This window comes from Pagrus major, chromosome 4 (genome assembly GCF_040436345.1).
Source record: "Pagrus major chromosome 4, Pma_NU_1.0".
Taxonomy (NCBI): Eukaryota; Metazoa; Chordata; class Actinopteri; order Spariformes; family Sparidae; genus Pagrus; species Pagrus major.
This window is the reverse complement of record NC_133218.1, coordinates 20,711,591-20,734,479: the sequence shown is the minus strand read 5'-3', so window position 1 is coordinate 20,734,479 and position 22,889 is coordinate 20,711,591. Positions and strand designations below refer to the sequence as shown.

The following is a 22,889-nucleotide window of genomic DNA, read 5'->3' as shown; positions in this document are numbered from 1 at the left end:
AAATGACCTCCAGCAGGCCACAAATGTGCATGTGTCTGCTCAAACGGTCAGAAACAGACTCCATGAGGGTGGTATGAGGGCCCGACGTCCACAGGTGGGGGTTGTGCTTACAGCCCAACACCGTGCACGACGTTTGGCATTTGCCAAAGAACACCAAAATTGGCAAATTCGCCACTGGCGCCCTGTGCTCTTCACAGATGAAAGCAGGTTCACACTGAGCACATGCGACAGACGTGACAGAGTCTGGAGACGCCGTGGAGAACGTTCTGCTGCCTGCAACATCCTCCAGCATGACCGATTTGGCAGTGGGTCAGTAATGGTGTGGGGTGGCATTTCTTTGGGGGGCCGCACAGCCCTCCATGTGCTCGCCAGAGGTAGCCCGACTGCCATTAGGTAGGTAGGTAAGAAGGCATTGATGCTATGGACTGGCCCGCCCGTTCCCCAGACCTGAATCCAATTGAGCACATCTGGGACATCATGTCTCGCTCCATCCACCAATGCCACGTTGCACCACAGACTGTCCAGGAGTTGGCGGATGCTTTAGTCCAGGTCTGGGAGGAGATCCCCCAGGAGACCATCCGCCACCTCATCAGGAGCATGCCCAGGCGTTGTAGGGAGGTCATACAGGCACGTGGAGGCCACACACACTACTGAGCCTCATTTTGACTTGTTTTAAGGACATTACAACAAAGTTGGATCAGCCTGTATTGTTTTTTTCCACTTTAATTTTGAGTGTGACTCCAAATCCAGACCTCCGTGGGTTAATAAATTTGATTTCCATTGATAATTTTTGTGTGATTTTGTTGTCAGCACATTCAACTGTATAAAGAACAAAGTATTTAATAAGAATATTTCATTTATTCAGATCTGGGATGTGTTATTTTAGTGTTCCCTTTATTTTTTTGAGCAGTTTAGTAAGTTGAAAGCAAGATGGGATGATTTTTGTTCCACTTTAAAGAAGTTGAACACTTGTATGGGCAATGACCAATGGAATGATCGTCATCAACCCTTAGTGCAGGATTTCTACTACTGTGGGAGTGCTCTCTTCCAAGATGGCATTAACCTCCGTCTGCAGGGCATAACTGGTCACTAAATGGTTTGCTGAGCTTGTGAAACACTAAACTGAAAGCTATTCGTCTCAGTCGCCAGTCAGCTTACTTGGACAGTAGTGGGGATTTCTGGGTCAATGGCCTTACATAGCTGTTTTCTCCAACATCGAGTAAATTCCGAATGGAGAACTGTGTATTGGACGGTTTGTCAAAGACTTGTAAGAACAGATACATTCTGATATATCAAGAGTACTGACAGTCTTCTTAAAATGACTGATCTGCAGCATCCACAGCATCTAGTCAACCCAAAGCTCACGATATCACCCCCTTCCAACACACACAATGCCAGTAATACTCCATAAACCTCCATAACCATCCACTGAAATAACAGTCTCCAATTTTGCACCTGTTTGACGCCGTTTCTGATGGAAAAAAGAAAGCAGTGACTGAACAGTAGATTTCAATCTTCCAGTCAACTACTGCTGAGTGCTTGACAAGGCTTTTTATTTCAGCACAGTTGCATAAAAAATGTTACATGAGCCAACAAATTATGAAATACAATAAGATCTGTCAAATGCAGCAATTGTTCTCAACTGTGAGCTGCAGTCATTTTTAAGTGAAACTCTTAATAAGAAATGTGTTTAAAAAAAAAAAAAGAAAAGTGTTACAAATTGAAAATTCCCACATGTACTGACACCACCTGCAGTCTCCATCTTTCTGTGTGTGCAAGTGTGACATCCTGAGTTAAGTAATTATAGCAAAGAGTGCACAGGGGATGCACAGAGAAGGTCTCAGTGGCTTTTTCTGTGAGTGTGTGCGTGCCTGCCTTAAGGCTATTATGCCATTTCACAGACCACTGCTCTCCCAATAAAGAGCAGGTCAGGTCCTGATTAAAGAGTGATTCTCTCACTTCATATTGATCTAATCCACTCCAGTCCTGATGGGCAATGTCTATCACACACCCTCCATCACTTGCGCTTGGTCCAACAGGGAAAACCAACTGACCACAAAAGTAACTAGACTGTTTGTCGGTGGAGACGCAGGATGAAAACAAGCTCAAGTCAGAAGGTCTGACAAGTTAAATCTGGCAAGGTTTTAATGATCACTGCGTCCTGAACTGCTGTGGGGGTGTGGACAAGGTTAATTGGGACCTAAAGCACGAGGTGTCTCGGCTGTCTTATTTTCATTAGAGGAACAGTTTGGAGGACAGAGTGGATCAGGTTCAGCTACAGCTGAAGGACACTTATATGCTTCATCTGAAGTGATGGTCTCAGGGTCGAATAGCTTGGAAACCCCGTCCCTTGACATTTTTCTGACTTGGATTGGAAGGGTTGTGTCTGACGAAACTGACAATTTGATGTTCTTACCAACTCCACACTGCAATTGGGCAGCTGTGTGGGTTTTTTTTTTAAGAGCCAGAGTTTGAACTTCTCTTTTCATCTATTTTTTCATTTGTTACTTTCATATGAACAGCTGAGTACAACACTGAATGTCTTCCAGGAGAGACTGCCAGAAAATGTGCCATTATCCCCACAATTTAACAATATCATGTCTCAACCTCTTTGCGACAGCTGGCTTTTCACTTCACATTTATGTGTGACTGTTCAGAACAACTATAACCATTTAATTTCAGATATGATTCAACAATACAGGGTACAAACTAGCTCTTCACTAGCATAACCCAACCCTTAATACCTGAGTAAAATAGGCCTCCTTTAGATCAAGGCCGTCATGGTTGAATAAATACAATTTAAATAAGAGATTACAAAACCCAAACAAATAAGGTCAGTCTCTCAGCCTCATGTTCTCTTTTCTTCCGATTGGAGTGAGAAGGTGTAGAACAAGTAATCTTCCTTGGGTTCTTCATCCTGTTCAGCAAAAGATTGCCATCGACAAAATGAAAAAAACAGACTCCTCTCCTTCAATGACAAAGTCTCCAAAATCCATTAAAGGGCGATTCGGGGAATCTCTTTCGCCTTTCTACGCCCTCTTCTATAATCATTTTTATTTCTGTCGCGTCAGGAGCTGTAGAAATCTTGGGAGGCTTGTAGTGTTCTGGTTTCGATGATTCAACAAGATTGAGTGCATGTTGGTAGAGCACAGTCAGGTTATAAATGCTGCATGCTGCGTGAGAAAAGGTCTGTGCAGAGTGGAGAAGGGAAAACAAAGGTCCAGATAGGATTGTTCTATAGTTATTTCGAGAAATTCATGCAAGAATGCATAATTTTAGGCTTTAAATGGCATAAAGCAGTGATCATCAACTGGCGGCCCGCGGGCCAAATCCGGCCTGCCGAACCGTTCAATCCGGCCCGCGACTGGATTCGAAAATTGTGAGGAGAAAAAAAAAAGAGGAGAATATATCATGTGGTCCACACTATTAAAGCAACTGAAAATAGCAACAACGACTGAGACTCTTAACTATCAGTAATCCCCACCAATTATGACTCTATTTAGGCTTTATTCCGAAATGAGGACAAACTCGCTCCACTTTTTTTTTTTTTTTACATTTATTGTTTCACACAGTTCTTGTTATTTTCCACACATAACTTTTCCTTATGCCCCCTACTTAACGTTTGGTTTTTATTTCAAAGTCTCAACAAACTTCAAACCAGACTTCTCCGTACAAAAAAAGGAGAGAAAACCAACTGGCTGGCATAACTTAAAATAGCATGGTAAATAAATACTAACCTGGTATCCGAACAAAAACAGGATACAAATAATGTTTGCACATCAAATAAAACGTTAAGTGGGCTATAGCGATTTCAAATCACAAGGCTGAAATAGGTTACTCACACTGCTCAATGGCTAAAATTACATTTCCCCTCTGACACCAACTTTTTTACATCAGGCTTGGCCGCTGTCAGACTTATGCGCAAAGAGTCCTCCAAGGACTGGTGTGACAGCCGGTTCCTCTCATGTGTTTTTATGTTGTTCATTTTGGAGAACGCAGCCTCACAGGTGTACGTCGAACCGAACATGGTGAGCACATACATAGCCAGCGTCTTCAATGTACCATACTCCTCGGGACAGGACAACCAAAATGCGCCCAGGTTTTCAGCACCACGGAGAGCAGCCTTCAGGTCCCCTGCGGCCTGGATTTCAGCCAGTTCGCTCTGAATGGCCGCTTCGTCCAAAGACATCATTTTCACTGCGTTTGTGGAGAATTCTCCACTTGGGTTGATGCTGAAAGGATCACGCACAAATCCAATGACATCCCTGGGAATTAAAAAGTCATCGAACCTGGAGGAGAAGTTGTCTTTTAATTGTGTGATGAATTTCTTCATCCTGTCTGTTACGTGGCTTTGTCCCACCTTCTTCAGTGTGCTGAAATGCAACAGCCTCCCCGACAACAAATCTGCGTTAAAAAGGTCAAGTTTGTTCCCAAACGCATCGAGTTTTTCCACCAGATCCACCACTGATTTCTCTTTTCCTTGCAGCTGGAGATTAAGTGCATTCAAATGCGAGAAAATGTCTGTCAAAAATGCAACGTTGGACATATATTCGCTGTCCTGCATGGTGCGGAGATGGTCAGCTGCCGCTTTTGCTTTGCTTTGTTTCAAAAACTCCACTACCTGGGCACTGAGTTCAACGAAGCGCTCCAGTGCTTTGCCCTTACTGAGCCAGCGCACGTCATTGTGGAGTAACAGGTCATCATGAGAAGCCTCGGATTCGAGCACAAATTTGTGGAACAGGCGATGCTGTGTGCTTGAGGTTCCTCTGATGTGGTTGATAATTTTCATTGTTTTCTCCATCACCTCTTTGAGCTCCCCACTTAGCTTTGCGCACAGCACACTTTGATGGATAATGCAGTGAAGCGCGTTAGTTTTAGGAGCGACAGTCTTTATTCTGCTCACCAGACCCTTGTTTTTGCCAATCATAGCAGGTGCTCCATCTGTCACTATCAGGTTGATTTTATCAAAGGACAATCCATGACTTTTAAAAAAATCCTCCAGTTTTCCGAAGATGATGTCAGCAGTGGTGTTGTCCTCCAGCGGAAGCAATGCCAGCAGCTCCTCTCGGAAATCTTTGCCATCAAAGAATCTGACAAAAACGCACAACTGTGAGATATCCGTATTGTCCGTGGACTCATCAATGGCCAACGAAATGTATTTGGCTTCCTTGATCCCTTCAATGACAACTTGCTGGACATGCTCTGCCAAGACGTATACACGACGCGCGGCAGTTGAAGCAGAGAGACAGCTGCAATAATTCTGTCCATGGATTTGTCGGGGGCAAGTTCCTCCAGAACTGTGACCATGCACTCCTTGAAAACCTCACTTTCTGTGAAAGGTCGATTATGTTTGCAAAGCACCCAGGCAGCCTGCATTGATGCACACGTTGCTCTCTCTTGATCAGTTAAAGCTCGAGTAATAATGCCACTTGCACGGGAGTACGCAGATTTCAATGTGGCAATTTTTCTCTTTCGGGCCTCTGACTGCTCAGAATATGAATCCTTGAAATTTGTGTGTTTAGTGTTGTGGTGACGGCGCAGATTATATTCTTTTGCAACAGCAACAGTTTCGTTGCAAATGAGGCACACAGGTAACGCATTTCTGAAGGTTGGCATGATAAATGCGTACTTTTCAGTCCATTCGTCATTAAAGGATCTGTTTTCCGCGTCAACTTTTCGTTTCATGGCCTTTGAGAGTGCCATTTTAGCCTACCTGTGTTAAGAGGCCTTTTCCTTCCACTAACTGAAACTGTATTAGCGCTGAAGCCAGGGACGACAGCCCTATATCGATACTTTGTTTCATCTGTTTGTTTTTCAAGTGCTCTATAAATAAAGTTTACTTGAATTGAGACAAAGTATCTCTATCACTCCTGCTGGTTGACTGTGGTACAAGTGATAGGAACCTGACTCATAAAGGCTAAAAATGCCTTCAGTTTTGTAATGAAATGAAAAAATATAAACAAATAAACATTAAGTGATAATTTTATGCCAAAATTATATTTTTATTTCAATTTTTTGGGGGTCCGGCCCCCAAGGTGAGTGTCCAGTAAAATTCTGGCCCTCCGACAAATGTAGTTGGTGACCCCTGGCATAAAGGTTTGGCAAGATGACAGAATGTGATGACGTTTCTGTTCTGTAGATCAGTAAAAAGTTGGAACCAATCCGATTCAATATCAGCACTGCGTGCAGACACTGATGCAGTTCACTTATCAGGTACCAGATTGAGTCTCCAATCCTTGTACCAGTCCTACTGCATTCTTCGAAACTCCCTCATGACTTTTGAACTAATGTATAGAAATCTACTGACTAATAGCTGCAAATGCATGTCTGTGCACTTTTTTTTGTTTTTCAAACATTAATTGAGATGCCTTACCTTGAGGTGCCTTACACATAATACCTACCATAACAGTAATAGTAAAAGTAATAATAATAATATTTATAATAATAATAATAATAATAATAATAATAATAATAATAATAATAATAATATTCAAGAGAACTGAGCTCTGGTATTGGTATAGGAATCTGTATTGGCAGATAAAGAGACTGATTATCGACCTGACCGATTATAAGGGCCAGGGCGATTATTCAGCATTTTTATAGGTATCAGTGATTTTTCTGTTAGATTGCCAATAAAACAAACTAATTCGAAAACATGCTATATTGGCTCTGATACAACATCTTCTCACACAATGTCCCACCCACAAAGCTATCTGATTGGTAAAACATTACAATTAATAGCCTATAAACAATAAAATAACATTAATCTGCAAAGTAACTAGAAACTAAATGTATCAAATAAATGTAGTGGAAAGTAAATTTAAAGTAGCAGAAAAAGGAAATACTCAAGTAAAGTACCTCAAAATTGTACTTAAGTGCAGTACTTAAGTAAACTGTACTTTGGGTCATTCCATCACTGGTTGTTTTAAAATCTAAAAGATTTTCATTTTTACTGCGAATGAATATCGGTTTTGAGTATCGGTCTCCTTGATTTCTAATAATTGGTATCTGTATCGGCTCTGAAAAAGCCATGTCTGTCAACCGCTGGTAAAAATACAAAAAAAAAAAGAGGCTGAAAAGTAGAAGACAAATCGAAAAGATGAAAGGGATGGCAGAGTGAGATAATGAAATAGATAAAAACTAGGTTGAACTAATCTCACATATTTACATCTTAAAAGGGGCAATATGACCTAGAAAGCCACACTGCTGTTAATCTGGAATGCTCCAAATGCTCCTGTATGCTATACAACAAAATCGGGCCAATTAGATGTCCTAAATATAGTAGAAATGTATTTATGTAATATAATATTGCTTTCAATAAGTGTATTATAAGCTGAGTTGTCTTCTTTGGTGGAGGACATTCAGAAAAGAAAGTAAGTGTGTGAAAGAGAAGAAGAGAGAGACTGCACACCTCTACTCAGCTGAGAGTGTTTCCTATAGGTGCTATTGATCCATTTTAACCTACTTAAAGACAAGACAGGAACACACTGACTCAACAGGCACAAGCTCATGCCTGCACACACTCACACCTCCCCACACACTCACACACATACACATACACATGCACGCAAACACACATCTTCCAAAAAAGTGTCTGTGCTGCAGTGGAAACATCAATAGACCTCTTGAAGCCATTCTTAATAATCACTGGAGAGGAATCAAACACAGCCTGCTCAGTTTATGCCAAACATTACCTGACAAACAAACAAAACAATACCCCAACAAAACAGCCAGACAGAGGATTACTCAATCCACTTGCAAGCTAATTAGCTTTACCTGTAAAGAGGAAGAGTTGGCTGGGGAACAGGAGGGGAAGGAGAAGGTGGGGAGAGAGAGGAAGGGGGGAGGACAGGAGAAGACAGGAGAAGAAAGCAACCACCGCTTGTCTGACCTCATTTTCAGACCCTGCCTTTGTTTGTGCATGTGTGAGGGAGGTGTAGTTGGGATCATGGGGTTTTATCTGACATCACACCAGAGAAAACTTCCTACAATCGAAACACAACATGTGAAGCCAAAGGGCTGAATCAAACTGGTGAGGGAGGTGGAACAATATGGAAGAGGAAAGTTTGCTTTCTTTGGTCAAAAGTGCAGAATAATCCAGACTGAATATAACAAGCTGTTTTTACTGCAGTGGCATCTAATTTGTAAACCTGGTCCATTGGATTCTACTAAACATTGAAATACAGTCATCAAAATTGTGTTGAAATAACACTATCTTAGTTTATAATATACTTGCTAGAAGATCTAGCTGTCTAGAAGCTTTTAATCAAATTTGGCCCTGTTGTAAGTGACACCTAGCAAACTTCACCAACAAATCAGCAAAACCACACTTGTGATGTGCTATTATCAGCTGCTTTAAAATAAGACTCAACTTCACGAAAGAGGGGAAATCAAAAACCCCAATCCTCTGCTCCAGGAAGTAATTTTCATTTGAAGTAATCTCCATGAAAGCCTCAAGCTCTGTCTAGAATCATACTCCCAGGCCATGTTTCTTGGACATTAAAAAAATATATATTGCATGTGATTGTAGTGGAAGAAATCACTGATTGCAAGTTTGTTGATTGATGATCATTAGCTACAAAATTCTGAAGAGCAATGGCAGTTACATGTAGGGTTTAATTACTACACAGCAACAACAGAGAAAAGTTAGTTAGAGTAAGTTATTTTTTTTTTACGGAAAGCCTCTGATAACAAATCTCAGACGAACATTTTGATGTGAATAACATCCACATTCTACAGTCTGCCTTCATCCATCAGGGTGACTGTGTGCTGGACCGCAACACATCTGCATTCTTTACTGTAAATATTGGTGTTTATGCTAGTTAAGACCACAAGAAGAAATGTCACCCTTGGTCTGTTTTGTCCAAGTATAAACCCACTGTGGCATCACACATTAGTTTGTGGACTACCGTTTTGAGCCCTCAAGTTTGGCATTACATTGCATTTTGTTTTTATGAGACAGAAGTGACTATATTAGAGGGTGTAGGGAGAATATCCTGATTGGATCTGACTGAAAACTTGGGGGCAGTAGCTACTTATCAAGGTAGTGACACCATCAAGCATACCCTGCTTTTTTGTCTTTTCACTCTAAATGTAACTATAATTTACAAAATGAACATCATGCTGTACTGAAGAAGCCGTGAAACTAGTGATTAAGACTATAAAGTCATTAGAAAACTGTTTACTGACCTAATAAATCAAGTGAGAAGTAGGGTCATTTTCTCATAAGCTTACATACAATTGAACCTCTTCTTGAAACCAGTGGTCTCCCTGTGCTGGCCATTAGAAAGAATGCAGGTTTAAGGCACTTCCACATTGGCTCTGTCCATATTTTATACAGTCAATGGTTTTGTAATTAAAAGGTTTTTAAGTTTGAGTAGCTGCTGATTATCAGATGTCAAACCTGTTTTTTAAAAAAATGTTCTGTTCTAGCTTGGTTTCCTGCCGTTGATCCAGCAGTTGGCTTGTAACCTCACCACAGTTCACTTGGAAGAGGATCAAGACCTTGACTTTCAGCTGTTTTAGTGCTGTAAGTGTTTCTGACACCCGAGCCTGATTGATATTTTTTTCACAAGAAGTATAAGAATAAACAACTCTGAAAAAGTCACTTTATCTAACTTTAATTTGCTTCCTCCTATATATATGTGTGTATGTCCATATTGAGTAAAAGTCTAAGTGTGTGTGTGGGTGGTTGTGTAAGTGTATCCAGTCAGTCAAACTTGAGTACCTGGGATGCGTGGGCCGTTGAGAGGGTTGGACAGTGCCATGCCGATCTCGGTCATGCCATAACGTTCCAGCAGTGTGTGTCCTGTAATCTCCTCCCAGCGCTGCAGCGTGGGAAGAGGGAGAGCAGCCGAGCCCGAAACCATCAGCCTGGAGGGAGAGGGACGAATGTGAGGGAAACACTCTACTATGCCATAAAAACTTTGAGAAACATGTCAATTTTTCAGTCTATCATCTTTGACGTTTGTGTAACGATGGCCTTGAAAGTCTATGAAATGCCTGTGAGGTGTTTCATATAATTAGTAAGACAATTTGTGCAGATTTGCACATCCAAAGTTCTTACTATTTGTGTTGTAAGACAGTCACATGTAATGTAGAGCTGCAACTATAGTAGATTGATAAACTAGTTGATAGAATGAGAATTCTGTAATTTTAATAATCGATTCAGTTTTTCAAGTGAAATGTCAAACATTTGCTGGTTCCAGCTTCTTAAATGTAAGGATTTGCTGCTTGTCTTTGTCATTAATGACAGTAAATGGAAACTGTTTGGGTTTTGGACTGTTGGGTTAAAACTAAAAGAAGTTTCACAATTATTTGTTTTACATTTTATAGAAATTAAATTATATAAATAATTATTCAATTTTTATTGTATTTATTACACATTTTCCTTTAATTTGCATGCGCACACACACACACACACACACACACACACACACACACACACACACACACACACACACACACACACACACACACACACACACACACACACACACACACACACACACACACACACACACGTTATCCGCAAATACATCTACCCCTGAGAAAGGTGACATGTCATTGATCGCACAGTGAGTACCTGATCCTCTCTTTGCACACCGCTTTGACAAAGTCCTTGACATGAGGTTGTGTGAAGTGCTGATCATAGTACTGGATCAGCTTAGAGTAGATAGTTGGCACGGCCATGAACACGTTAACCACAGGAGCCTTGGAGCTCAACAGCATCTCCCACACCTGGGACCCAGACAGAGAGAGAGAGAGACACTCAAACAGAGAGATAAACACAACATATAACTGAAGAGGGAGGAAGGGAGAGGAAGAGAGGGAGATAAGGAAAAGGGGCCATGCAAACTAAATTATTACATCCAGATTCATCCATTAGTGCATGTGCAAGTGACATTTTTTTTTCTTTTCTTTGATATAAATGGCAGAGTAAGGTCCAGACAGCAGCCTCATATTAAACCTGTCAACACCACGCCAAAAAAAGACAAGAAAGAAAAGTCGAAATTTGTAAAGGTCAGGGGGAAGAAAACAGCAGACCGCTGTAGGGCAGAGCCGGCACGCTGGCCAGTTAAAAGGCCTTCCGCATGGCTACTTTTGACAAATGTGCTTTTTGACTGTTGCAGAAGGAGCCACTCATGTCCTCTGCTGCATCAAGAGCAGCGCTTTAAATACACACACATACAAAGGACGTTAATGGACATAAACATACATCGTGAACTAAATGCACACATAAAAATACTGTTCAAATATCACATAAACTCACTTGTTCAAGGACAAAGCCATTTTACACACCCCACCCTATATACTCCACCTCATCCCTCACACACACAAACACACACAGACAGTCTGGGTACATCGCAGTAGACGATGGGAGGATGGGACGACAGCATGAATTAAGTGAAGGTGAACGACAGCTTCTCTAAGTCCCATCTCCCCCCCTGGGAGACAACAGCTCCTCCCCAGCTGTCTCCCCTCCCATTCCCCTCTCAGTCTACTTATCCTCACTTCTTCTTCATCCCACATTCTACCTTCATTCCCCAAGTGCTTCTTTTTCATTCTCCACTTTCATCTCTGACCCGACATCTTCCCTTCATCTTTCTTTCTACCCCCCTCTCCCCCCGCTCCCTATCTCACATTCACTTACCTTCTCTCTCCGTTTCGTAATTTCCTGCTTCGCTGCCTCTGCAGTCTCTCTCTCTTTCTCACACACACACACCTAGACACATACTCACACACAGAGAGATGCAGTCTTTACCATCATCCCTCTCACCTGCACTACCACCACATCCTTCTTAATGTGCCAACAATTTCTAAACTCTTCCTTCCACTTCTCCTTTGAGTCACCTCATCGTAGTCTCACTTAATCTATTATCTACCAACTTCTCTTCTGACCTCCTCTGCCTCGGATAAACAAAATGAAATATATAGATGAATAAAGCTAAGATGATTAAGACTAGTCAACGGTCTTATTGGTACCCTATCCCGTTTCTCACAATATCATTACAAGCTGAAAAATTTATGCCGTTCACAGTTCACCTGTGCACATACAGAATAAAACTTTGTGCAGAGAGGAGGATTATTAACTGAGTGTGCCCCGACCATTCTGGGTGGTGTCTATCAAGTGCAGTGGAGCGCTTCCACCAAGTCCAGTCTGGTGGGGAGAGGAAGGCAATTTATGTCCGTCAAAGAGCTGGCCTCCACCTAGGGGACAGGATGTGGTGAGAACCCGGAGCCATGGCCTGCATCCTAAACAACTCAATGAGCTGCTCAGCCCTGCACTCAACACAGGACTCCGACACAACTGCCAATTCTTCCTGCGAAGGAATGGATGTTGAACGTCAATATGTTCGTAGCACTAATGTATCTTAGGTATCAAAAGTTGCCATTGATGCTTGTATCTACGTCCAATGTACTGATTCTATCATCTGTTTCCTTTAATCAGCTATGATAATTTTGCTAATTTCAGACTGTTTTATCAAGAAAATGTTTTTGTGCAGTTAGACATGGATACATTTGGCTTAGTTTGGTAAAAAGGGAAGAAAAGGTGTTCTAGAGAAAAATAATAGTTTTGGTACTGGTACTGAAACTCAATGTACTATCAAAATAAGAGTCTACAGCCATGCTACCAGCTCTGTTAGACTGTAGTTTGGCTGAGCGGTAATTTCAGATAAATGTTAACGTTGAAGTGCGAAGTCCTATGGAAATCCATCCAACAGTTGGTAAGATATTTTTGTCTGGACCAATATTGCTAAACATTGTGAACATTCTTTATCCACCAACGCCAACCTAAACCACTGGTGTGTGAAATATTACTCTAGAGACATCAGCTCTGACTTTGACTTATAGAACAGGCAGATGTGAGTTTTTAGGGATACTTTCGATGCCCTTTCAATAAAAAGCTCAACAATATCTGAATGTGACTGAATTTCCTCTCCTAAATTCAATTTTAGCTGCTATGATGAAGTAGTCCATGGGGATGCAAACACAATCTGCCCAATGTCCCCAGGAATAGTATCTGCTTTTGTCAGTCTACAACAGCACACTTGAAATAGACTTATCTGCGATTTACTGGATCACAATTCCTGCACTGAAAATCTTTGTCACTATCTCCGGGCGATATCAGAAAAAATCAATGGCGGCCTCTGCTGCCTAGGCTACCCTTCAGAGATCTTAGGGGATAGAAGAGACAGACTATCGATCACTTCATCAATGTACTGTAACTTCAGGAGGAGGAGGAGAATAAAGGTTTTTTTCTGAGGCTGAGAGGAGGGGTTTTGTGGTTTGGTGCACAAGGTCAGGGATAACAGCTGAATACTGATAGCTGTAACAGTGTAGCAATACCCATGTTGACAGATACATATGTCCTTTAAAGACCTTTCCTTTCCATCTACCTTCCCTGCCACTGAGCTTTGCAGGTCCTGACATACAAAAAAACAAACAAAAACAAAACACACACATACATTGGAAAACACGTGCATTTACACCCATATACGTGCCAAAGCCACATCTACACACACACACACTCTAAGCACCCCATCTTCCCCTCCCTTCTTTGGGCCAAACAAGCACTATCATCCTTCAATGTCAGCTCATCGATTGATCCGCTGCTTAAGCCCCTGCCGTGAGTCGGCATTGGTCAGATACAAAGCCACACAGGGCAATTCATCACTGAGCCCCAAACACTTAGTCTGACAGTCAGAGAGGGAAGAGGAGGAGAGACTGATAGAAGGAAGAGGGGGGAGAGGAGATGAAGCGAGGAGAAAGGAAGGAGGAGAAAAGTGGAAGTGGAAAGGGAAAAAGAAAGAGGGAGTGATGTGGAAAGAGCTGAAGGTCTTTTTCAGCCCAGCAGTACTGTGTCCATATGCCTCATTGACAACGATAGCTTGGGTCTTGCAGTCACTTCCTGAACCATACAGCTGTACAACTACCTCTTTTGTTAAGGAGAGTTAATGAATGGTATATTGTACCAAACGAAAAAGATAGACAAGAAAGGGAGGAGGGCAGTTGAGACCTTCTGAGGCTGGAAGTCAGGCAGCATGACACAGGTAGCGCCCACCCAGAGCGGGCACAGAAGCTTGTTAACAATGCCGTGCACGTGGTGGAGCGGCAAGGTGTGGAGGATGATGTCATCTTTGGACCACGCCCACTCTGAAACCAGACACTGGACCTGATGGATGAGACATGGGAGGAAAGAGAGGGTGTCTTTACGATGAATTATCTCAATCAGCTTCCACTGTTGCAGACATCTATTACAATATTTGTGATTTAGTTTACTTATTTAACATTTTTACCTCCCAACCTGCTGCTTTCACACTTAGTAATTCATAAAAAAAATTACTTCTGCCCAGATACCCCTCTGAACAATGGATATTGCTGCTATTGGAGAGCATAATAATAACTCAAATTTATCATGATCCAGTTGGTCCATTAAGGCTCCTCTAGGTGGAGAAATCGGTTTACTCTCTTCAACAACTAATTTCTCCCTGTGTTTATACTTCATGTTTTGAAAAATATATGTCTGCTATCATTATAGCCGCTATGAAAGAATGTCTTTTAATATGGTGGCACATCATCACATGGATTTAGCAGTTAGCAATAAAAGAAAAATCACCAGCAAACAATTAAATAGGCTCAAAGGTGTAATGGGGTTAGGTTTAGGAAAAGGCATCACTTTACTTTAATGCAGCCTTTAAAACCATGAAAAGACAACACTTGTGTGTTGTCATACAAGTCCTGAACAGTAAATAGTGGATTGCTGGACAATTTCTCAAAGAATTACGCCACCAGATATATCAGGAATAAAGAATATTAGCTTAGAATTCCTTCTACTCAAGTCAAATAAGGTCAATTTTATCTATATCCCTCAAAATCACAAAATTGTCTTTTACAACATGTAACACTCTCTGTCCTCCACTCTGGATTCAAAATGATAAACTCCTCAAATTCACCATTAAGGTTCATTTAGTTGCCAAAATTAGATTAGGTGATTATGGAGGGAATGGAAATTGAACTTAATCCTTGCGCTCCTGACAACCACTAATGATTGCTCAGCAATTCATTTTGGAATTGTGTCTGTTTAAACGATTGCATATTTTCCGCCTGTGAGTGTCCAGTTATAGAGGAATATCTGAAATAGGCTATAATGTGTTACAACACGTTTAATGTCAACACTAGCTTTGTAAAGCTTATGTTGTTCTAACTTTTATTAATGCAATTATATGGTGATTTGTTCCCGACAGTGGTATTGAACGGCTTTACAGTATGTTACATACTGTACGTGGTTATTGTGTCCTGTTTCCTGTTTGTTTGTGTAAGCAGATAATAAAGTATAATCCTGTTTATAAACACACATGCATGCAGATATCAGGCCTTGTGTTAATGTTTGGCTCTATTCGAAATAAAAACTCCAACAACTAGGCAATATGGGTCAGTAGCCCCTTTTAGTTAGAAAATGCGCCACATTTCTCCCGGATCTCAGCGGCTTTCCAGTTGCTCATCTTGACGTCCGCGGATGAAGTGATGAACTGACTGCTGTGATCAGCTGTTTCCTGCTTTTAAAACTCCCGGCTGTGGGTTGCACAACAGTGCACGTCATCGACACCTCCGCCCATGTCACGCAATTGCCGGGACATCGGCGACTTGGATTTACATAGCAATGGAGGTGGCAAAAAGTGTACCCTCCTAGGCGTCATATTGGCAGACCAAAACAGACCCCCAATATGCCGCGCTTTGTCTAAATTCGCGGACCTAGCCGCAAAAAGGATAGCCAAATTGGCGGGGTGCTGTCCAGTATAAAAACGCTTAGTGAGGAGTGGTCTTTGTTACAGATGTTACTGCAGATTCTGATCACTCAGATGGCACTCATTACACCTCTGACACTCTTCATGATGCGTGTCTGTAACTAACGTGAACTGCGTGTCTGTAATCATTACATTAGGAAATTGGCATACAGTGTTCCATTCACTAGGAAGAATTGCATCATTGCTGTCTGTGTAGGCATTACACAGGTGTTTAAATACTGAACGATACAGAAAATGACACACACAAAAAAACAACAAAAAAAACATATTGTAACGACATCAGAAATGGTGGAAGTGGATTGGATGATAGGGAGCAGACGGTAATCATAAATCTAACCTGGTCCAAATTTGTCTCAAGTCTTCCTTCACATTAACCTGGCAGAGGAGCTTTGCAGGAATTCTGACAACCTGATGTTGTTGCCTTCCAGTAAAAACAGACACTCACTTAATCACTCACTCAGACACCTCCTTGAGCCAACCAGAGACAAATGAATCTCTGTCGTCTTTCAGAGTGATTTAATTTTCCACACTATTGGACATGTAGGTTAGCTGTACTTAAAAATATACAGGGAAATCTTCAGGAGATCTTTAATGGCATAAATTAGTGATTATTCAAGAAGCTCGAGTGGAACAAAAGAGCAATGATGCTAATCAGGGAGTCGAATGGGTGAGGGGGTGTCTGAATACTCAAAAACATGCAGACGTTTTATCCGTCTGTATTTGTTGATTTGTGGAGCTCTGGTCACATCTCTAGTTGAACTTCCTGAAAATTAAATAAAGAAAATTAACTCTTGCTGAGTTGGAGGCCATTATCAGACACAGAGACTTGTGATTTTTGTCAATATAAATGGTACTGACATGAATATTTAAGCTGGCTGTCAATTATATAAGAAATACATCAGAAAGGTGTTTAAATATTAGACTGGTGGTACCACACCTTTTAGCCCATGGATAACTATTAATACTTAACTCTGTATTTCATGGGGCAAAATGTATACAACCGCTGAGTTGTACTGGTTTCCATGAATTTTAATAGGGTATGTACTAATGATGAGGGATCACAAAGCAAAGATGCAAAGATGAAGATGTTTTAAGTAATTCTGCTATTTGCCGTCACATTTAAATTGCAAACAAATCTCTTCTCTTCTATTTGGAGAATATCTGGGCAGGACACACAGACTAGGGAGGTTTAAGAAAATAAAATCAAAGATGGGAGTGTAGATTTTGAAAATGTCAATGCAAATATATCGATTACAGCCTGACTGATACAGTATCTGATAATGATACACTGACATTCATCTTTTTATATTACACATCACATACACAAATAATATTTTATGGATCCCTTAGATTTGTTTTCATTTATTTTTTTAATGTGACTAAGATGCATACCGTCTCCAAATTACCTCAGACCTAGTTTAGCATTTATCTAATGGGTTTCTTCAATATAGAAATATCTGCAGTAAGATAATATTTCTATGAGTATATCAATCAATATCATAATCTCACTATTTAGTACAACATAGCGCTGTTAAATAGAACACAAAGTATGTTGTTAATAATATTAAATCTGAAAAAAGTTTAATTAAGTCCCCTTGGATGAATTTAATATCATCATTGGCTGTTTAAAAATTAAGTTAAAAAAATACTTTTTTGTTTTAGGTACAGTGGCAGGTTTAGCTGTCATTGAGGTTTAAAATGTCCAAGTAAACACAAAGAGCCAATAGCTGGTTCATAGACAACCCTTGCTGCTCGGTATTTTAATTAGCCACAGCTTCGAGTCCATTCTCACTAGAGCCTGACCGATATAGCGATTGGCTGACATTTTCAGCTAGTATCAAAATCAGAATCAAAAAACTTTTTTTTGCTGGAACATAATGTGGATAAAGATGCCCAAGGTTTCCAGTGAAGTTTATTGTTTCTGTGCATTTAACTGTAAAAAATGCTACTTTCATTGACAGTGTTTGATAACCACATTTGAGGGATAATTGCAATAAAATTATGTGTTTATGTATATATTCTGTGTAAATATATGAATACTTGAATGCTTATACTCCCAAGTACCAGTATTGGCATCGGCTTGAAAAATCCAGTAGTGGTCGGGCTCTAATGAGCACCAGCTTAACCATCCTCTGTTAAGTCAGAGAAGCGTGTATTTTGTTGTGTCTCCAATTACATTATAGTTTAAAAGACAACATTTACCATGGCTTGGATGCTGCTGTGTGTATGTAGAACTCCCTTGGGTCTCCCTGTGGTACCACTGGTGTAGATAATCATCGCTGGTCGATCAGGCCAGTCAGTGATGGCTGTCTCCTTCTCTTGGGAGTCTGCCCCATCTAAAGTACTTAGGTCAGAAGTAGGGGGCAGTGTCAGGCATGGCAGCCCCAGCCTCTGCGCCAGTGGCTCGAGAGTTTCACCATAGGGATGTCCTGCCACCAACAGTGAACTCTGGGAGTCAGAGATGATGTACTCCAGCTCAGATTCGGGGTGTTTTCTGTAGAGTGGTACTGCCGTCCCACCACTTATCCAAGTTGCCCACTGTGCCACTGTGTAGGAAGCATCATTAGCACACAGGAAGGAGATTCGTTTGCCTTCCAGACCCCCAAAATCTGATTTGAGAGCGGTGCTAATTCTACCTGCAAGACCTAAGCTGCTGCAGTACAGCTGCTGGTAACTGTGGCTGCCACTGCTGTCTACGATAGCCAGCCTGTCTCCAAATGCTGGAGCTCTGGCAAACACTGGCTTCTGGTTTAACCTCCATGAAGGTGCTTTAGTCCATCCATGAGCCCTTCTTTGAACCACAGTTCCCAGTAGCCATTGCCTTTGCTTTGACGAGCAATGAGTTCTGTGAAGAGCAACTTTCCAGTGAGGCAAAGTACACTTCAGAGAGTGGCAGGCAGCAGCAACAAGTCCTGACAGCATGTCTAAAAGTGTTCAGATCCTGCAGAGTTTGAACCTCAAGATGGTTCCATCCTCAGTCACCTGCATATGCTCATAACTGACTATCTGTGAATTGACAGGAAAAAAAGGCATATTAGCACACAAAGTTTGACATCTTCCTCTCAAATCTATTCATCCTCCTGACTTCCTTCTCTAACATTCAAATTTAGTTGACAATCACTTCCCTTAAGCTTTCATTCATCTAGAATCGCACTATATAACACAAACTCACTACATGCAGCTTAAATGTATCTGTAGATGTAATGCAGATTGAAAAAAAAGATCATTAGTTGATTAATTGTCAATAAGTTGATGAGAGAAAAATCAAAGGAATGCTCCATCAATATAGTATTGCAGTTTTCATGCTTTACAAAAGATTGTCCAAATTAGTTACATACAGTGTTGTATAAAGTACCCAGAAGTCATAGTTCAGTAAAAGTAAAAGATACTGACTTGAGATAGACTTGAGTAAAAGTCTAAATACTTTCTGATATGGTGGACAGAAGCTCAGTTGGTAGAGCATGCGTCCTATGTACAGAGGCTATGTCCAGGGTTCAAGTCTGACCTGCGTTCCTTTGCTGCTTGTCATCCCCCCTTCTCTCTCATCCCGTTTCCTGTCATCTCTCTAGCTGTCCTATCGAGTAAAGCCATGAAAGGCAAAAAAAAAGCACTCTTTGGCTCTGGTGCAGCATGTAATCTGAAAAGTCACTAGTAACTTAAATTATTAAATTAATCTATTGAGTAATAAGTACAATATTTGCCTCCAACATGTAGTGGAGTGGAAGTATAAAGTGGCATAAATGGAAATACTCTAGTACAGTACAAGTACTGCAAAAATGTACTTCAGTACAGTACTTGAGTAAATGTACTTAGTTACATTACTGGTTACATAATCTGTCAATCCTGCCAAACACTGGATGCTACATTTTCCATCACTACATCCCACACCTCTAATTCGTAACACAAGCTTTCTTCTTAAAAACGTCAAGGTTCAAGCTTAAACTGAAATTACATGTTCGGGATTATTCTGTCAGACTCTGGAAAGCTCCCACCACAGCCTCAGAAGATGTTGTGCAGCTGTTATCACAGGCAGGGTAGCGCTGTCTACGATAATTAAGTGCAGCTGATGTGTAAAATCGGTGGAGTATCCCTTTAATTATCAACAGTATCGTGTTTTTGGACTGTTGGTCGGACAACTTGGTAAAAAACAATCGTTTAATTCATAGAGGAGAGAGTCTGAAGCTGAGTTATGTTTTAAACTATTTTCAGAAACATGTGTGAAAATGATCGGTTCTTTCTGAGTCGGGTTCAGTACCGGTGACATTAACTTTACAGGTTGCTAATGGTGACAATCACTGACATTATTTAGGTAAGTTAGCTAACTGACAGTTGAAGACGACCCTGCATTGACGGACTTCAGCCGAAATAAGGGCTAAAATGTCGGACCATAAACGTCCACTTTCTACATCGAATAAGATATAAATATTTCTCAAGTAAGACCTGTGTTTCACTGCACACGTATCTCCTTTAATTCGTGTTCACCTTACCTAAAACAGAAGCCGGTACGTCTTGTAGTGAAGGACGGCGCAGCGGCATTAATCTTCCGAGCTGAAACACACATCGCCCGAATGGTTCCGACCTCGTAAGTACACAGAACAAACAGTTTTTAATTGTCAAAGAACATTTTGTGACTTTAATGACGCTGTATACTTTCTTTAACACATTTCACGTTAAATGATTAAATGCACCTGCTATGAGATCACGACTTCATCTCTGCGGAAAGTTATTTAATTGTAGTGCTTTTGATCTGAATTAAATTTGATTTTAAGATCAATTTTAGCCTTTTTCTTGCTGTTTTGATATTTTTTTAAGGTCAATGCAGTGATGCAATGGCTCCACAGACTAGAGATGTATACTAGAGTCATTGTGACCTCAACTTGAGTCGACTCAAGTCACTGTTTGACTTGACTTGATAACTTGAATGACTTGTCTGAGTTTAAAGTCACGTTCTTTTAATAATTTTTTTTAGTCTGTTGTCGATATTTGTCAGAAATGAAAAATATTTGATTAAATCTTTTTAACTGATTATCAGTTATAATACAAATACAATTTGCTGTCAGCAGATACATTGGCCAGTAATATCATTATCAGACAGGTACTGATACCTTTTCCTTTCTCTTTATAAAGACTGAAAACTGCAAGTAAGACTGCAGAATCTTTGGGAGGGGAAGTGACCTGACTTGAGACTTGACTTGCCTAAGAAAAATTGACTTGAGGCTTACTTGAGACTTGGATCAATGTCTGTCACATGTCTCTCACAGACAGCCATTTTCAGATAATTGTATCATTGATTATAGAGGTACAAGACAGTGTTGTTGTCTGTCATCCTGTAGTCCTTAACTCAGCTTGCTGGTTGTTGGCAAGTTCCACCCCCATTTTTGAGGACTGATCCAGTGGAAAAGCTGCTCACCAGAGACGAGGACAGGGGAAGGGAGAGTGCAGCGTACATGCAGCTACCCCACACAGAGCAGTGTTTGGCTTTAGATCACATGCCAGTCCTACCACTCAGTGTGCCAACTAGCTTGGCTGGCTTCATCATCACAGTGCAAGTGGGCACATTCAGCCGCCAGCTGGCAGTCGCGGGCCTCAGATAAGAGAATGGTACAGACATGGCACACGTTCAAAAAGTTTTCACTTCCCTCCCCAAACCCCCTACACTGCAAACAAGGATGGCATGTTCCTAACGAAATTGGTGCCTTTGTTTCAGAGAACTCCCCTCCACTCTCAGGAATAGTATCGTCAAAGACCACTCGTTCCCATTCGTGGGGAAAACGCTATTCAATGGGATGCTATGCTACCCCAGCAGCTATGTAATTTCCAGACAATCCTTTATTTGTAGGGCTTTTGCACAGTCTTTCGTCTTTTTTTATGCAGATGGCACTGCTGCTTTTTCATCTGGGTTCAACCTAAAATGACCGAATGCGATCTCCGATGAAACGAAATAAGGCACATACGACCCATGTTTTTGGATTTGCGTCCTGGAAGTTGGCCATATTTTTGACATGTTTTATATTGGGACTGGAATCTGAGCCATTGAGGGACGTATTTACAGCAACTCGAGAACTGCAGGGATGGATGAAAAGTAGAGGATGATAAAAGGCATCACGTATACGTCTGTTTGTCAGGGGTGAGAGGACAAGACGTGAGGAGTTATGGTTACAGTTATGGCGAAAACATGACAGACAGAGTATCTAGCAGAAGCTGGCATTCTGCTGCGATGGCCTGCTGCCAACACACCATTCAGCAAAGACCACCTGAAAGGATCTCACCACTGATGGGCTGGACGGCCGCAAGCAGGCGCCAACTCCCATCTTGGCAAAAGACTGCATCTGAGGAAAAGGGAAAGAGGGGACCCCCCACAGATCTGTGAGAGAGGCTGAGATGGTAACACAAACCGTGGGGAGTACCCAAGCATGTGTCAGGTTGGCATCAATGTGAGAATGTCTTGGCAAGCGCTCCGCTCTCTCCCCTCCCACCCCAGCTCACACACAAACACACTGTTGCCCTGCTTGGAACACATGGTACATCAGCAGCGGCATCTGGCCGCGCTGACTCCTGGCAGCTGCGCTTCGTCTTCGCCAGTTGGGAGTCTTGGCACTGCCACTTCATCAACTACCTGTGGCTCCTCCCGGGTAAAAAGGCGAGCGATGAATTATTTCGAGGCTGCAGCTGCAAACTTGACTTTCATCCAAGAGATTCACTGTAAACATATGACTGCCTCTCAGAGCACATGCCACCCACATACTAATGCACGGTTGACAACATGGCTTGTATCCTGCGCAAGGGACTTTTTGTGTCATCGTGTCATGGCATGGTTCATTTGAGGTGAAAGACGGCGGATGCTCTGTGATGATTCTCCGCATGTCGTATCTACGTCGAACACAAGTGCTTTTCAAAAAGGCCCAGGGAGACAGACGAGTGGAAACTCTTGGCTTACCAAAGGTGTTTTTTCTAAACCCTCAAATCTACAAACGTGAGAAAAAAAACCCATAAGTGGCAGCAAAATAATGCGTTTCGGGCTTCGTCAGGCAGCATCGGCCGATCTCTTTGTGTTGGGAAAGATCGAATCAAAAGTCAGCC

The 22,889-nt window shown here is 41.5% G+C and overlaps 1 protein-coding gene across 2 annotated transcripts in view; it reads right to left on the bottom strand.

Annotated features, from left to right (window-relative positions):
• acsf3 (acyl-CoA synthetase family member 3) overlaps positions 1-20,334 on the bottom strand; it is a 45,013-nt gene extending 24,679 nt beyond the window's left edge. For both annotated transcript variants that reach the window (XM_073465197.1, XM_073465196.1), the window contains exons 1-5: positions 20,297-20,334; positions 18,012-18,815; positions 14,021-14,176; positions 10,586-10,740; positions 9,728-9,873 (exon numbers count right to left, since the gene is read on the bottom strand). In XM_073465197.1, the coding sequence (XP_073321298.1) occupies positions 9,728-9,873; positions 10,586-10,740; positions 14,021-14,176; positions 18,012-18,731 (1,177 nt within the window). In that variant the 5' untranslated portion in view covers positions 18,732-18,815; positions 20,297-20,334. The remainder of the gene's footprint in view (positions 1-9,727; positions 9,874-10,585; positions 10,741-14,020; positions 14,177-18,011; positions 18,816-20,296) is intronic.
• Between the last annotated feature and the right edge of the window lie 2,555 nt (positions 20,335-22,889).